This window comes from Pituophis catenifer, unplaced genomic scaffold (assembly GCF_029215685.1).
Source record: "Pituophis catenifer annectens isolate HBS135680 unplaced genomic scaffold, rPitCat1.0.hap2 SCAF_7, whole genome shotgun sequence".
NCBI classification, from domain to species: Eukaryota; Metazoa; Chordata; class Lepidosauria; order Squamata; family Colubridae; genus Pituophis; species Pituophis catenifer.
This window is the reverse complement of record NW_027256887.1, coordinates 77,357,519-77,376,351: the sequence shown is the minus strand read 5'-3', so window position 1 is coordinate 77,376,351 and position 18,833 is coordinate 77,357,519. Positions and strand designations below refer to the sequence as shown.

Genomic DNA, 18,833 nt, shown 5'->3' with positions numbered 1-18,833 from the left:
AGATTCCCCTGAGTCAAAATCAAAGAAAACATACTAAGAGTTAGTGTTGTTTGCACAGCTTATTTTATAAAATAAATAAGGCAAAGCTCTAAGAGCCTGGGCGCATTCTCAATTAGCATTACACATATTAACATGTATTAATAGTTTCAGCTTATGTCCAATCCTTTACAGGAGAAATCTGAAGCAAACTTTAGTTCCAGACGGGAAGAGAGAGGTGGAAAGAGATCTATTTTGCTATTTTGCAAGGACATTTTTAAAAAGCATGAAACACAAATTATACTCAGCTCTGATTGAAAATTTCAAGATTAATCAGTTTAGCTTTTTTCAGATAGGATATTGTGTAGTCAGGCCCATTAATTTTTTTTTTTGTATTTAACTAAATCAAAGCCTAGATTTTCCCCCGCTCATTTTATTTTTAAAATGAGAATTTTCTTAGATGGCTCAGGAAGGCTATAATGTTGGTGATGGGTTTTTTTTCTGGCCAATATCTCTTTTTTTCTTTTTTGGTGTGAAGGAAAGCTTGTCTTAAAGTTAAGCTTTTTTTTCTTTAAAGTGTGTAAAGTAGTGGGATTCAGCCAGTTCGCACCACTTCGGGAGAACCGGTTGTTAACTTTCTGAGCAGTTTGGCAAACTGGTTGTTGGAAGAAATCATTAGGACAGAGAACCGGTTGTTAAATTACTTGAATCCCACCACTGGTGTAAAGTATGTGTGTAATTGTAATTCTGACCTTAACCACAACTTCTATTAACTGTAGGGCAATGTTACTTGGACAGTTATAAATTTTATATAGGTTGGTGGAAAGGTTAACACCAGCAGTGAAATCTGGTCAGATCTATCCGGCTCACGCGAACTGGTAGCGCCGGTGGTGGGAGGGTTAACCCTAACCCTCTGGGAAATCATTATGTCCCGTTTTTTACCCTCTGCACATGCGCAGAAGGCTCTGCGCATGTGCAAAAGAGACGTGTGCATAGCGCTCCCATGCGCTCCCATTCCCGAACCGGTAGCAAAGGTTAAGTGGATTTCACTGCTGGTTAACACTTTACCAAATAATGTTGAAAGGCATGCTTGCGTGCTCCAATATTAGCAGTAACAATGAATACAGGTAGTCCTCAACTTCCAATCACAACTGAACCAAAAATTTCTGTTGCTAAGCAAGAAAGTTGTTAAGTGAGTTTCGCCCCATTTTTAATCCTGGGCACGGCAACTGTCATAAATAAGAGTCAGTTGCCAAGCATCTGAATTTTGATCACATCACTACGGGGATGCCGTAAGGGTCGTAAGTATGAAAAACGGTCATAAGTCACTTGTTCCAGTGCCGTTGTAACTTTGAACGGTCACTAAATGAATGGTTGTAAATCAACTATTATTTGTACTGGGGGAATAATGAAATTGCTGCTAATTACACCAATCTTGACTAATGGTAACATTTAGACCCAATCTCTAGAGAATGCTCCCCATGCATAATATTTTGGAGCATGATTTAGGAAAATAAACCTCATAGGGATACAAGTAGTCCTTGAATTACGATTACAATTGAGCCCAAGATTTCTGTCGCTAAGTGAGGCAGTTAAGTGAACTTTGTCCCATTTTATGACCTTTCTTGCCACAACTGTTAAGTGAATCACTGTAGTTGTTAAGTTAGCAACTCGGTTGTAAAGTGAATCTGGCTTCCCCATTGACTTTGCTTGTTGGAAGGTCCCAGAAGATGATTACGTGACCCTGGGATACTTTAACCATTATAAATATGCGTTGCCATACGTCTGAATGTTGGTATGTGGCCATGGCAATGCTGCAGTGGTCATAACTGTGAAAAACGGTCATAAGTCACTTTTCAGTGCTGTTATAACTTTGGTCACTAAATGAGCTGTTGTAAGTCGAAACATAATGACAGCTAAAGGCTAACCATAATAATTGTAAAATGAGAGGGATCTTATTTTTATTTTCCCTATTCTGCCTGTGAATGTTTCAATGCACTTTCACGTAGTCTCCTGTGTGTATATTTCTCTTGGGAAATCACATAGATATACAACTACACAAATCTTCACATTTGGAAATCCTTTGGAATACCAACAGATGCTATAAGCTTGGACTACGATGAGGTTGTCTTACCCATGGAGCGATAGCAGAAGCATCACTTTTCTACTGTCTCTCAGGTTTAATGTCCCTCTTAGTTTTTTCTAAGCTAAGAGAAGGTTATTGGCAGAAATAAACAGGGAACGAGGCAACATTTGAGGCTTTTCTTTTGTAGTATTTGGGGCACATTGTAGCTTGGTGTAAGCTTAAGGGGAATTGCTGTGGATATACTATGTGGAATTCAGAACTACACCACTTATTCTGGTTATCTGTGCTCTTCGGTATATGAGAGCAAAGTTACAAGATTGAAGGAAATGTGATCTTTTACACATTGATGCTGTTAATATTAAGGAAGAACAATACCAAAAGCTGATGTAATCTTCAGTGGCTGTGTTGACAGGAGATCTACCTCAGTTTATCTAGCCACAGCTTCAGTGATGGGTTGCCCCAGGTTTGGACCGGTTCGCAAGAACCGGTAGTAAAACCGGTGGGAGGCTCCGCCCACTGCCCCAGGCGGTGGGCGGATCATAGGCATCTACGCAAGTGCAGAAGCTTGAACCACGCGTGATCCTGTTACAAACCAGTAGTAAAGGTAAGTAGAACCCATCCCTGCACAGCTTGCTTACTTACTTAACTCCGTTTTCTGGATTTAGATGTCATGCTGGATTATAAATTTCTCATCCAAGTTTGGAATCAATAACACCAAAAGGTTAAAAGGTGATGTTGTAATTTTGGTTTCCGTATGCCAGAAGAAACTCGATCAGAGGTTTCTTTTCTAGACTTTCTTCTGATTAGTCTCCAACATTCTAAACAATCTAAAATCTACCAAGGTGGCATAATTATCCCAGAGCTATAATTGCACTCAACAATGAACAAAAAGGCCACCATCAGTGAGCTGTTGGACAGCAGTCCTTTTTTGTGTGGTACATGATTATTGCTTCCTGAAATGAAAACATGTGGTGTTGCAGGACATTTATTCTTCCCTGAGCTTCCTGGGTAATTTGGTTGCTATATAACAGGGGTGGGTTCTACTTACCTTTACTACTGGTTTGCAATGGGAGCGCGTGCTTGCTTCTGCGCATGCGCAGATCACCAAATATGATGTCAGAATGGGTGAGCAGAGCCTCCCGCTGCTTTTACTACCGGTTCTCAAGAACCGGACAGAACCAGGAGCAACCCACCACTGCTATATACCAAGGACTAACAGGTGTGCTAACAAATGAGACTGTAGTATTTACAATGGATTAGTTTCTAAAACATGCACAATCACAACTGAGCGACAAAGGACACCGGTCTACAGAGAAAACTCTTCGAATTTAAAGCAGTACAAAATGACAAAGCAGAAAGCAAGAGGGAGCACAGACGGCTCAGATTGGTTACCTTAAGAATAATTTCTAATGTAAAGATACTAGTGAAGACATAATCTGCATTGCCTAGGATCTGAAAAATAAGCACAGTTGGGTTAGTGATCACCGAGCATGGCCAAAACACAAACAGGTGTGTGGGTTAGCAACAGAGAGCAGCAGGAAATAAGTGGGCTTACAAGTGAGAAGCTAATGGAAGAGGAGATGGGACTTTACCTTCAGGGCAATTTCAATGGTGAAAATGACAGTAAAAAATATATCAAAACAAAAGAGAACCTGTAAAACAAAAGGGAAGGGGTGCAGGGTGAAGGAAGGTAGGTGAGTGAACACTATAAAACTAAATCACAATATAAAGTCAAAATGAATAGCTACGTTAAGGAGCTATATTGGTGAGTGACTGCAACTTTTTAGTGAAGGCAATGATCAGGCTATAAAGCAGGATATTTAAATAACAGTTGTCTTTGTTTGCTATTTTTCATGAGAAAGCAAAGTACTATTTCTGTCAAACAGTATATCGTAAATTAAACCCCTGGCCAGAAAATTTAAATATACTTGATCTCTGGTGGAAAATGTATGCTTCCTTTTTTCCCTCCCTCTCCAAAAACTATTATATGTATGTAACTCTGTTTTATTATCAAGGGAAACAAAGTCACGCTGCCTGAGACTTATTGGATGATCCTATGTTGTTATAAAGCCACACCTTAACTGAGTTTTTTTTTTAACAAAGTGATCCTAAGTATAGCTATCATTCAAATCAGTGAGACTTACTCTGGGGTTACCATAATTAAGGTTAGGCTGTAAAGTGGAATATAGCTCTATCGGTCCTCAACTAGGAATAGATTTGATTGTATATAAACAAAATGCCAAAGTAGAACTGAGTTAGATTTGTTCCCTGAATGTTATTCAGTATAACGTCAAATATATATTGTTGTGTTCCTTTTAACTTTATAGTTAGTCTGATTAAACTTCACAGGTTTAGTGTCCCTGAAGGAAGAACAGGAACTCATCATTTCACAAAGAAAAAGCTGATTTGAATAGAACATATTTAAAGATATGTGAAGTTGTTAAATAATGCCGGAAGAAAGGGGTTTTCGCCCAATTGAGCTTTCTTCCTCACTTTTAAGCTTTATGGGCAAAATTCTATGCCAGCATAATTAAACATGACCGGATTAATGCTCGGTTTAGCATAGCACAATGCAGTTTTGGAACTATTTTGTTCAGTTCACAATAGTTCTTAATTACTTTATTTAAAAAAGATTGGAAGTGGCTCTATTTTTGTGAATTCAGTAAATGTACAGTAAATAACCAACTAAATAGCTGGACAATATAATTTTACATCATTACAAAAATTAAACAATACAGGTCAAGACACTGCAATTTGAATTACTCTTATGCAGTGCCTATGAATTTAGAAATACTTCAAAACAACAGCAAAAAAACCCAAAGCAACCCTGAAATAATATATGATCATACAAGATTTGCAGCTGCTTCTCTTCCTGGAATGAGATGATACTGGTGCTTAAGGGGGCTATCTTGAATTGAAAATATTTTTAAGGATATGTCTAGTGTATTAAAAAAAAGTATGCATTGAATAGAAATTATTATAAAACACCCGCAAAAAGCAAATCTCACTTGCTGATTGACAAGCAGATATTTATTCAGTCTTAAATCATATTAAAATCAAAATAAATCCCCGTTTGATGAAAAGAGATTGTTTGAAGAACTGGCCACACTGTTGAACAATTTGGAAAAATATCACATTGGAATATAGATTTGGTATAGAATATTAAAGAAATCTTTTCCAAAATCTGCTATGGAATCTACTTCATGTTTATAGCAGGAAAGGCCTGCATAATTGAATACTCTTAATCTTTCCCCTCATGTGCTCATTTTCCAGCATATCAATATTAATGAATCAATTAATTTGTACATATACAGTATGTATATGAACCATCACGTACATTTTTACCTGCTAATACCATTTTGCAGAGACAGTATAATTCAATATTCTGGCAGTAGGTAGAAATAGGAATGAACAAAGCATTATATATTGAGAGGTTATGAGAATTTGGACTAGAGCCAAATTCTGCATTTTGACAGTCTTCCTAGACTAATATTGAGCCCAGGTGTTCTTTTCTGAGCTCTGAATGACTATTGATGCATGCATAGAACTTTCAAGCTTCCCATTAATTTTAGTGTAGTGATCAGCTGCCTTAGTAATATTTCTGGACACTTTTACATAGCATAAAAATATGGGTAGCTTTTTAATTTACAAACCTGTTTTAACTGACAAGATAACTAAATATCATGTGCAACTTTTAAACGTCATGACTCTTTAGAGCAGTGTTTCTCAACCTCAGCCACTTTGAGATGTGTGGACTTAAGTCCCAGCAGTCCCCAGCTAGCCTGAAGAAACACAGCTTTGAAGGAGCATCTTTCCATGGAATTGAAATTGCAAATTATGCTTAAAAGTGGAAGGAATCTTGCCCCTTGTTTTTAGGCATGTTTCCTCTGTAAATTCAGTCCCACTGAGTTCAATTATGTTTATTCTGCAGTAAATGGAAATAGAATTGCAGCCTTAAATGCTCACAATTATCAAGTTATTTTATGTATGATTACACCTGTAATTTCTGCTGTTTAAATATTGAGAATTATTAGCCCATTAAATTATATTTTTGTCATGTGATTCAAAATACCTTGATAATACAGTATAGTTTTGCTTTTTACAACACATTCAGATAACATTTGCCGCAGACTTCTTCTTGTTACAGTGAATATCATTTTACAAAGAGAATCACCAGTAGGTAATTTCATTACTTTAAACAGACTGGGTGAAATTTGCCCTTTTCTGGATGGTGTGTTAAATTTAAGTACTGGGTGTTTCTGAAAAAGGAATGTTATAGGTTGTTAAGGTTTCCCCATTGACTTTGCATGTCAGAAGGTCACAAAAGGTGACCACATGATCCCAGGTCACTGCAACTGTCGTAAATATGAGTCAAGCATTTGAATTTTCATCACGTGACCATGGGGATGCTGCAATGGTCAGAAGTGTGAAAAATGACTTTTTTCAGTGCTGTTGTCACTTCGAATGGTCACTAAATGAACCGTTGTTAGTCGAGGACTACCTGTACTGACTGGTAGCTCTTTCTGTTTAGGCATTAATTTAGATCAGGCAGCATGAGAACCTGGTAAGCATTAGTCATCTGGCTTCTGAACCTCATTCTGAACAATCTGCAGAGCAGTGAAAAAGTGGAAGGCGTACTTGATTTCTAACTGAGTAATGCCGAACTGGGTCCTCAGCTGCCAGAGAGATGCTGCTGAGCAAGATGAAAAAAAGGATCAGGTTGGTGAAAATGTTGTTATTCACGATACGATGACAGTGGACCCGAAATCTGGGGAAAAAAAAAAAAAGAGAGAGAGAGAGAGAGAGAGAGACTCTTACTCATCAGATATTACAGAGATCAATGTTTTATCTCAACCTCTCGATTTCTTTTCTTTTTTTAAAAAGTTTTTTATTTTGACCACATTAAAACAAAACATAAACACACAACATTTATATACATATCACTTATTCCTTCAGCTATTTCAAGGTGATCTTTTCTTGCTATTTACATCTATTTACACATATTTTAACTTTTGTCTTATTCAACAATTATTTTCTTTCTTTATTTCGTCTACATTGCACCTTGATCTTCAACATTTCCCCCCCCTCTCCTTTATTCCTCTTATTCCTCTTTCTCATTTTTCCTATTTTCCAACCATTCATACCACCTACACGATTTCTTAAGCTTATTTGTAGGCCAGATGCCAACAGAAACAGAACATTTGACTATATGAATCTTCATCAACAATCTGAAGTAAAACAGTCCAGTCACAAATTTGCCACCTCCCTGAAAGTATCGGGACGAATAAATCACAAACGGAACAAATCCTGTTCATGACTTTCAACCTTCTGCAGGGAATAAAAGATGAAATAATGATTGTGACTTATGATATCTGTGATTTTACACATATTTTGGCATTGCAAATCTGAGCAGAAGGACTTTGTGACTGAACTCACCTAAGCCATAAGGGTGTCTAACTGAAGATCCAAGTAGAATGAGTCAAATAAATCAATAGAGTTATTTTTTAAAAAGAAGATAAGACTGTTATGCGGTTGGAGAGGGGGAGGATACTGTACTGTTTTTTCAATAGGGTGAGGAGTTTTGTAATTTCCTAGGTCAGTGATGAAGAACCTTTTCGGCACCAAAAAGTGCCGAAAAGGGAGCGTCGGCTTTACGCACGTGTCTGGACCACAACACGGAAGAGGAGCTGCCCAGGGCACATGTGCACGTCCGAAAATGAACTTCCGGTTTCAGCTACTGAACTTTTGGTTTCAGCCGGGTTTCTGGTGCGCATGTGCATGCGACAATCAGCTGGCCGGCGCGCATGCTCACTCAGGAAAACGGAAGACTAGCTAGAAGATTTTCTAGTTTCCCGCACTGCCGCATGGAAAAAGGCTATCTGATCATCGCACGTGCATGCACGTCAGAAAACTGGAAGAGGAACAGGTGACGCCGCGCATGCCACATGGCTCCGTGTGCCACTTTGGACATGCGTGCCATAGGTTCCCCATCACGGTCCTAGGTAGACCTATTCGATTATGATAATAGCCTTAAGATTTTGCTGTGAATGAATGTAGAATGATTACTGGAAAACATTTACATATTGTTTCTAATTCCCCCCATCTCTAATTTCTCCTCTTCTCGTATTATATCAAACCGTTCTGCTGAAAATGCAAGGAAGATTTTTATGGCTTGGAGACAAGGCTGCCTTTCCTTAAAGCCCCAACCATTTATGTTATCAAGGCCAGTTTCATGGCAGCAAGCTAGTCCTTGGGCTAGATTAAGAGCAGAGCTCTCATTCATCCATCTCTGATATAAACCAAGCAGCTTTTTTTTTCCACACAGAGCAATTCTATCATGAGATACAGATTGTTTTTCTTTTCCATTTTCTAGAATTTGTCTCGTATAACGTTCTTGGAGATCAGTGACAATACTGAAAATATTGTCACTGACAATACATTTTCCTATATCATAGAATTATCCATGAGTAGGCTTGCATTGAACTAGACAGACTACAAAACATACAACTACCCACACTTTCTTAAAAGCATGTCATCGGGACTGTTTTCATGGTGGCACAAGTTCATACAAGAAACAACATACTTGTTGCTGGGACTGAAAACGAAAAAAGCACTGGCTTCTGGCATTGGCACCGCTTTCTCCTTAAGATGCAGTTCAGACATAGGGCGAGGACGAGGTCCAACGGGCATCTCCGGTTGTTCTTCTTCATCATCCTCTCCTAAAAGGTAAAAGTCTTCATTTTTAGAATTATTCATCATAAATAGCCTATTGATTTACCTCATAAAGAATATCTGATTGTATCTCAGTCTTAAAAGTAAGTATTCAAACATATCCCAAACTGGGGCCCACTAGTAATATATCTCCCAGCGACCGGTAAGATCCCACAGAGTTGGTCTCCTCCAGGTCCTGTCAGCTAAACAATGTCAGCTGGCGGGCCCGTGGAGGAGGGCCTTCTCTGTGGCTGCCCCAGCTCTCTGGAACCAGTTACCTCCTGAGATCCGGACCATCCACACCCTATTGGCCTTCCGAAAAGCGGTGAAAACCTGGCTTTTCTGGCAGGCCTGGGGCCATTGATCTCGCTCTTGTGATCTGGCAAGATCCGGCCATGAATGGTGTGAATGAGTTTTTAATGTTTTTAATGCTTTTTTAATTTTTCAATGTCTTTTTATAATTATTTTTTAAATGTATTATGAGCCGCCCTGAGTCTTCGGAGAGGGGCGGCATATAAATTTAATTAATTAAATTAAATTAAATTAATTATATCTACTTGTATAACACAAGTACCACTCCAGCATTCTGACCAGAATAAACCATATTGGCTAGATGTCATGGAGAATCTCAATCCCAAAGGTGCTTTTGCAAAAGGCAACTGGGCTTTCTTGATTTTTGCCTTGAAAACATTTCACATCTCATCCAAGAAGCTTCTTCAGTTCTCAGAACTGAAAAAGGATAACAAGCGAAATGTTTTCAAGGGAAAAACCACGAAAGTCCAGTTGCCTTTTGAAAAGCATCTTTGGGACATGTTGGCTAGAAATACTGGAAGTTGAAGAGGGTCAGGGAAGACTGTTCTCCATCTTGGGTTGATCTGAAATTCTTCTGCCAAAATTAAAATTATCTTATAATTTGAGAGGTCAGAGGAGGCTATGTTTCAGCCTTGATAGAATGAAAGATCCTAACTTCTGTGCTTAAGATTGGAGTCTGAGGGAATATGTACCCCTATCGATGTATACTTGATCCTGAACAACTGTGTAACTCCTAGCAGAAAAGGAGACTTTGATGCAAAAACCAAACTTGATCTGAACCCTTGGCAATTCTTTGTATGTGGAAATTAATTTCAGACCAAGAAGATAGTGACAGAGACCAGTGCGGAGCTCTTATTCAAAAGGATGAGGATCTGTGCTAGACTCTCCAAACAGCTGCAAGGCTAAGTAAATCTTACCAGACTATTGGGTTTACTGTACAGTCTCATACTGTATCTGTTCATACGGTTCCAAATAATGCAAATACACCCCCACACCCAGAATTAAATGCAACTTACACTTATTTATTTCTATAATTCAGTTAATCAACTCAATTATTTCTCATAACAGCTAATGTGCAAGTCACCGTAGATCGCAAACATTACATAAAATCAATCATTAGTTGAAATATTTAATTCAAAATCAAGCATTTCTGATAAGCAGACTCATTTTTTTTAAAATGTCAAACTTCAACAAACAAGGGAACTTTTTAACGTCGTGTGTAATGAATGGGGAGAGATCATACTCCAGAAGTTCAGATACAAATAATTAATCATTCAAAATTAAATCTACCAATCTAGAGCACGGAATATATAGATATGTATGTATGTATACGTATACACACACACACACACACACACACACACACACACACACACACACACACACACACACATATATGTATGTATTTTCTATCGAGACGTCTGGTTTACCCCAGCATGTGGGAGGGAGCCTACTGCATCCCTTTCGCCTTTCAGTTCCAATCCAGGAGCCCTCAAACAGTCGCATTCATGACATATCATTTTATACCATATATATATACAGTATATGAGGCAAACACTTGACCACTTTATACTGCACAAATATTTTTTATAGAAAAGGTACTTTTTCTTACAAAAAAAAAAAAGAAGGAAAATATGGAAATATTGTTTGCTTAGAATTCACACATTTAAAAGCAGAAACTTCTGAACAAGATTCTTAAAGAAAGAAAAGCTCTAGGCATTGTGGAGATTTACGAATAACCCTCGAGGAAGAAAGGCGAAAACAGTCCCATGAATGGCCTGTGGAGCATACAGGAAAGGTTTCAGCAAACACTTTGCAGAATCAAAGGAGCAAACCAACAATAATACACGTACGACTCAACATGCACTCCAGAGCTGCCATTCCAGTAATCAGTTAAACAGAAATGTTGCACAATGATTCATAACCATGGCTGTATTTAACAAACCACATGGCTATCTTTCTAGCAATTCCCAAAGCTAGCAATTCAACCATAATTCTATACTTGTATTTATTTATTTATTTGTTTCTTTTCAAAGCAAATCTCTTTAAATAATAGGTGTGGGTGAACCAGCTCATCTCTGAATTTCAGCTATGCAGTAATTGCACAGAAAGAGAGAAAAATAGTCTTTTAAATACATCATATTGTGCAAATGTGTAGACTAAAAAAAACAATATTCAGAGAGCTTTGTTAAGTGCTTAAGGTATCCATGGAGTTTTCTTGGTACCAGTAAAAAGATAACTGCCAAGATTCTTCAACATCCCAATCCACTTTACAATCCTGCAATTTCCAAAAAGTTTCCCATTTCAAATATCAATCAAAGCTGAGCCTACTTAAACATTTGAATTTAGCTATGATCATCCAGGTGTTACTACTATCTGCTAGGACAACATTTTTCCTTTTTGTCTTGTATAATTGTTGTGAGCTGCCACAAGAGCAAGTGTTGCATACAAAACAAGGAATGGCAAGCAAACGAGTCTTTGGATTTTGACCTCAGCCTGGCATTTACCTTTTCTGTAATAGCTACACTCTGAACCAATATCTTCATTAAACTATCCATTACAGCTCAAAATCCTTTCATGGTCACTCATTGCCTATTCAAATCTTATGAGCATCTATATGTATAAGACCTATATCTGCTTTCTCAAGGTCTGGCCCTTTAATTTATTATTTACTATTAGTACATTAAATTTATTACAGCCACCCACTCTAGCACACTCAAGAGAATTTAGGCAGATTATTTTGAAGGTTGGGTTTTTTTTTTTTTTTTTGCTGTCATTAATTTCATTTGTTTTGTTTTGTTTTGACCATCAATTGAGGATCAGTTAGGTGATTAGATAACATATGAGCTGCTAAGCAGCTCTGGTCCCAATACTGGACCTGGTTTGTATTTTCCTTCTAGTTTGTAAGTTGATTTCTATCTTTCACTCTCATCTGATCTGCTTAAACAGCAAACCTCTTTAAAGATATAGATTGTAAATTCTCATTGCAGCCACTCTAGCATCATCATAAATCTTCTCCTGACAAGAAGCTTACTTTCATAGCTGAGTTCTTTAGTGGCAGTTGCAAAAGGCAACTTGGGGAATTGCATCATAAGTGCCCACAGGACCTACTACCAGTAGTTAGAAAGGTTTGAAGCAGCATTGCAATTGAAAGATAAGACAACAAAACAAAAAATTAGTAAGAAAGCTTGGAGGAATATGCACCCATAAACAGCTCAGTGAAGTACATAATACGGTCTAACATGGACTTCGTGTCTATCTCTGAAGAAAAGAAATAGATCTTCTTGCTAAGTTGCAAGATGACATACAGGTAAGCAAACAGCCACAGTAGAAAGTGCAAAGTTTACACACAATACCTTCCCTCTCCCAATACCCTTCCTCCCCCATTTCTCTCTCCGACTGTGGGGAATTTGCCTAAAACATTTGTATTACAATGGTGATGCCAGATGCAGGAGAACTTTAAACGTTTATGTCAGACCTAGCTATTCAGATGTAACCAGGGTCTAATTAAAAGACAGAGATGAGCTTGAAAACAGCCAGGCAATGACAAATATGGGTATCAAAACAGATAGGAGATTTTTCTCAGCATCAAAGAAGTGCTCATACAGAGATAGAGTCCAAAACATGATAAGACTATGTGGAAAATATCCATTGAATCTCCAGACCTCTGATATATTTAAATTCCAGTGTCTAGGGGAGAATTGGGCATTTAACAATAAACTTGCTGATACAAGAAAAAAACTGTTTAGATAAAAAGTACAGTTACAAATCAATAGAGCTGAACAGTAAGTTTTGTCAGATTAAAAGTTTCCAGCTGTGGTTCTACTATGAGAAGTCACTTTCCCCTGTATCTATGTACCAACCCAATCTTCATCAAAGACAAGTCAGAGATCAAAGGCTCTGAAGCTTTACTGAAATTTAATTTTACATTACAAAACCAAGGTATCCAATTGAATGTGGTGAATGACTAGAGCAAGCAACTCTGTCCTAAGACTTTGATACAGTCTACTGTTTGAAATAAACTAATACTTTTCTGAATCTAATTCATTTTTCTCCCACCCCCCTCAAAAAAGTCCACTTTCCTAGAGGAATATCCTCTGTAGTTTCAGTGGGGAAAGGCTGCCAGAATGCCAATAATTGCATTGGGAAGTGGGAAGAAAAAAGGTATAACAGCTTTAGTCAATACTGCCTTGCTAATTATTTCCATTGAACACAAAAATATAAGTCAGACCTCCTTACGCACGGTCACTCATGCCCTCGTCACTTCCCGCCTGGACTACTGTAATGCTCTCTACATGGGGCTCCCCTTGAGGAGCACCCGGAGGCTCCAACTGGTGCAGAGTGCGGCCGCACGGGTGGTTATAGGAGCAACGTGGCGTTCCCATGTGACACCTCTCCTGCGCGAGCTGCATTGGCTCCTGGTGGTCTTCCGGGTGCACTTCAAGGTTTTGGTTATCATCTTTAGAGCGCTCCATGGCTTAGGACCAGAGTATTTATGGGATTGCCTTCTGCCATCAGTAGCCTCTCACCAGCCAGTATAGAGAGGGGCTCCTCAGGGTGCCGTCGGCCAAACAGTGTCGGCTGGCGGCCCCCAGGGGGAGAGCCTTCTCTGTGGGGGCACCTGCTATCTGGAATGAGCTCCCCCCAGAGATATGGAGGATCCTGGATTTACGCACCTTCCACCATGCCCTCAAGACCTATTTATTTCAACAGGCTGGCCTGGCCTAACTTCCCTTTTAATTGTAACTTTTAAAAATGGTTTTAAAACATTAGGGGCGTTTTAAATTGTTTTGGGCCAAATTATTTATTGGGTTTTTATATTGTCTTTTAAATTTTGTAGTTTGTGTGTTTCATCTTTCTGGCTGTTCACCGCCTTGATTCCTTCGGGAGTAAGGCGGTATATAAATCTAATAAAATGAAATGAAATGAAATGAAATATAGAGCCAACTTCCTCCATAGATGACTTTAACTGGAAATAGCGGTTTTAATTATCTTTTTAGCTAGTTACTCAACAAGGTATCTGAAGAAGAGACCAAGAGGACCTTTGCAACTGAGTCATATATGAGTAGATATGGGGTCCTCGTTTGACACAATCAAAAAGCCCAAAGGAAACAAAAGCCCAAAACACCTCACACATATGAGCAGAGATTAACGGCAAGATTAATATAAGAACAAAAAACAAGCAGTACACAATACCCCAGTCAAGGAACTATCAACAAACTAACAGCAAATAATGGCAAACAAAATTGAGGAACCACTTAGGACACTCACACCAACACTGCAAGGGCAAGCCATTAGGTAAAGGTAAAGGTTCCCCTCACACATATGTGCTAGTTGTTCCTGACTCTAGGGGGCGGTGCTCATCTCCGTTTCGAAGCTGAAGAGCCAACGCTGTCCGAAGACGTCTCCGTAGTCATGTGGCTGGCATGATTAAATGCTAAACCAAATGCGCACGGAACGCTATTACCTTCCCACCAAAGGTGGTCCCTATTTTTCTACTTGCATTTTTTACCTGCTTTCGAACTGCTAGGTTGGCAGAAGCTGGGACAAGTAACGGGAGCTCACCCTGTTACGCAGCACTAGGGATTCGAAACGCTGAACTGCTGACCTTTCGATCGACAAGCTCAGCGTCTTACCCACTGAGCCACCCACTCCCTTCTAGCACTAATGATATTACCTAGCTGAATAATGAAATGTCTGTGAGAAAACCACCAAGCTCAGAAAATAGCAACAGTTCAACCTTGAGCTACAAATATTCTATGTGCAGATGTTGCCCTCCAATAACTTTGAAGCTCAAAATTGTCCTTTCTCTTCCAGATAAGCAGTGAAAGCACGGGAGAACCAGAGAAGAAAGGATGCAATAAAAAGGGCTGGGAAACTGTTCCTTCCTATAGTTTTGAAATATATATACTGGGACTAAAAAAGAAGTGGCCCTATTGGAATCAGCAATATTGCATTCAGATGGAAAGTTTGCCCACACCCATTCTTTCCTGCTCTTAATTCATTCTTCAGTCGAGCTCTGGAGAAATAAAAAATAAAATGTGGCATGCCCGGTGAAATCATTTTCTTCACAGCTGCTCTAGGACAGGCAGAACAGATGATACGATTAATTCCCCATTCAACCTACTGTCCTTTTTCAGGTAATATGGCTGACCAATGTCACAGGGCTATTTGGAGTTCAGATTAATCCTTTCTAACCTGTGGAATCCAGTGATTATTGGATTTAACCATCCACAGGATACCCCTCCAACCTGTTTAAACACATTGTACAAATATGGCCCTGTCGCCACTGTCCAAATCTTCAAAAGCAAACTGAACATGAGCTGTGATCATTTCCATTCCTACAAACCTGAAACAGTAATTTGTTTCTTGCAGCTGCTCAGAGGGAGATTGAAGGACCAACAGTTCAATTGGTGCCTTGCCTTACCGTCATATTATTTGTTTGTCTAAATTTCTTGAAATATAAGCTATTCAAATATTTAGGGAGTTGAAAAATATATCTACAATTAATTCCAAATACTGTAGGCGAACAGGATAATTTAGCTTTGGCCATTAATTCCTGTAATGAATTACCCTTGATCTTTGTTTATACAATGAATTGCTGATGATAGACGGCTGGAGAATAAATAATCAAGATCAATGCTAATCTGACTAATCTTTTGAACCACCTGTTTAAACTACATAACTACAAAGGATACTTTTGGGATTTCCTGAAGCAATCCTTCCGTGTTTTTAAAAACATACCCTTTTAGTAAATATCAAATAGGCTTTTCAAAAGTCAGATTAAATGTGTATAGCCATCAAATGTGTAATGTGCAAAGCAGGGGTGGGTTCTACTTACCTTTACTACTGGTTCACAATGGGAACGTGCGCACGCGCTTGCTTCGTTCACTTCTGCGCATATGCAGATCATCAATTATGATGTCCGGGTGGGTGGGCGGAGCCTCCCGCCACTTTTACTACCGGTTCTAAAGAACTGGACAGAACCAGGAGCAACCCACACTGGTGCACAGACATCAAATATGGTATATGGTAGATTTTTTAAAAATCCTATTTCTCAAAGATTTTTTGGTAGCGATTCCAAAATGGTGGATCACATTTTATTGTATTGTGAATTTTACAAGGGTCTTCGGTAGAAGGCTATTTGGCCTATTTTAAAATCTAAAGCAGGAGATTATCAATAGATACTTCTAAATATGTACAAATTTTACTTGCAGATAAAAAATCCTAAGATTACAATGGCAACAGTCAGATCTTTTGACTATAGCTTTAAAAAGAAGGCTTTTAATAACAAATCAATGAGCTAGGGTTTACATGTATTATATAATATTTATTAAATATTTTACTTGTTAAACTGTTTTATCAAATGCCAAGTTTAGATTATGTTTGTAACTTGCTTTTGGGCCTTTTGGGTATAAATAAAATTATTTGTTGGTATTCTATGCATTTGCCCAATGAGTTATGAAAAGAGTTACAAAGCCACCGAGGCTCAGTTGCAGCAAGACCACAGAAATTATAGGGTCAGGGTAAAGCTACAACAACTGAATCTCTCTGGCCCTGTATCAACCTTGAGAACTTGACGGCTTGAGAATTCTAGAAATCCACACAGCTTAAAGTTCCCAAGGTGGAGAAATATTTATGTGGTGAGAGAAGAATGACTTGAGCCCCAGGACCAGAATGAGGCAATTTCCCATCAACCGGAAAATGACTATAAAATATGCAGAGCTTCAGCACTGCGAATGAGAAGAATGCACCACAGCTGAGAAACAGTCTTTTATACCCTCATCTGTGTTTGACTTAGCTACTTCTGAATCAGTGAAGATAAAAGTCCACTACTAAGTAGGAATAGGCTTCCAAAATAAATTGGACCTTTTGATCCTTATCTTCCTGGTGGTCAAATGTATCCACACATTAGATTACATTAAACCACTTAAACGGGATGAAAATATACCTGTAGGTTAATTATGCTACTAGATATCCAAGTTGACAAGAGAAATCTTAGGAGTTTAATATTGAAGAGAGACTGGCCAAGCCAGGGGGAAGAGGGCAAAATCTGATTTAAACCTTTAAATGCCACTGAAATTTAGGTAATCTCACCCAAGTGCAAATCACTATTTTGAGAAGTTTCTGGGGTATAGGCTTGAGCAATAAAACAACTAAATGAACTCTTCAAATGTGTTGTTTACACCTGACATATACTAGGGCAGTGATGGCTAACCTTTTCCAGACTGAGTGCCCAAAGCCCGTGCGCCCAAACCTCCAAATGCAATGCACATGCGCTCCCCGTGTATGCATGCATGTGAGCGGCTCTCGCATGCGGCCCATCCCCCATGCATTTGTGTACTTCTGCATGTGCCCTGCCCCCCGCATGTGCATCAGAGGTGGGTTTCAGCAGGTTCTGACCAGTTCTGGAGAACCGGTAGTGAAAACTTTGAGTAGTTCAGTAGTAAAAATTCTGACTGGCCCCGCTCCCATCTATTCTCTGCCTCCCAAGTCCCAGCTGATCAGAAGGAAATGGGGATTTTGCAGTAACCTTGCCCTGGAGTGGGAAGGGAATGGAGATTTTACAGTATCCTTCCCCTGCCATGCCCACCAAGCCACATCCACAGAACCGGTAGTAAAAAATTTTTAAACTCACTACTGATGTGCATGCGGGTCCTCTGCATGTGCCCCCCCCCGCACATGCGTGGCAGAGACCCAAAGAATAGCTGGCCAGCGGGAGGCACGCCTGAATGCATGGTGGAGCTGAACTGGGGCGACGGCTTGCGTTCCCACATAGAGGGCACTGTGTGCCATCTATGGCACTCATGCCATTGGTTCGCCATCACGGTACTAGGGATACCTAGCCAGTTCACAACAAACTGAAATTTTGAAACACGTTCAAATATTTACCCTACAAATCAAATGTTAATATGAATTTCAAGTCCTCAATTGCCATTTGCCAAGTTTCTTAAAATGGAATAAAAACTCTGAGCACAGCAAAACTCATACAGATAAATCTTATGATTCTTGATGAATGTATTTTTTTCCTTTTTTCACGGCTGAAATTTAATCACATACTTTTGGTCACCATCTTGTGTTATTTTATCCTTCCCTGAGGACACGTCTGGTCATTCCAGAAAATGGGAAAGACAGTAAATTACCTGGTGTCTCTGCAGTGGGATAGGGATTTTTCTCGTCAGTTTCATTTGGCTGATATTCATCTGTGTTGCTCTGGCCAAAAGAGAAAACAGCCATTCTTTTAGTTGTGCTTATTTATTGATTCATAAAAACAGTCAACAGTCATCTCAAAGCAAGGTGGATAGTGGAAAGCAGCAAACCTTATTAGAAGATGGAGATTCTCCATCAGCTGTAATTGATTTCAGCTCAATTTTTTCCTCCTTTGTCTCTGCCTCCATAGCTGGCTTCTCAGGCTCCTTTTTCTTCTCAGGACTGGCAGTCCTACCAATTTAGCAGACACACACAAAATCAGCTAATGAATTGCCAATACTGGCTTCCTTGAGTAGCGGATAGCCCAATAGACAAGTGCAAGAATATTCACTTACCTTCAGAAACACTTGCTCCTCTCAGAAACAAGTAATATTAATAATCATGTGCCTACCAGACTTTCAAAAACAACTTTGCATCCTGAAATAATCTAGCAAGTTAATAGAAGGAAAGTTCATTTTCCAAACAGGGGTCCTAATTCAATGATGGTGAACCAAAATGTCCAAAGTTCAGAAAATGCCTGACTTGTTTCTGCTGGTAT

The 18,833-nt window shown here is 39.0% G+C and overlaps 1 protein-coding gene across 1 annotated transcript in view; it reads right to left on the bottom strand.

The window, feature by feature from the left end:
* CACNA1C (calcium voltage-gated channel subunit alpha1 C) overlaps positions 1 to 18,833 on the bottom strand; it is a 476,362-nt gene that overhangs the window by 98,978 nt on the left and 358,551 nt on the right. Inside the window, 5 exon segments of the mRNA XM_070946686.1 lie at positions 3,455 to 3,514; positions 6,701 to 6,830; positions 8,646 to 8,781; positions 18,229 to 18,298; positions 18,406 to 18,526. Of these exon segments, the coding sequence (XP_070802787.1) occupies positions 3,455 to 3,514; positions 6,701 to 6,830; positions 8,646 to 8,781; positions 18,229 to 18,298; positions 18,406 to 18,526 (517 nt within the window).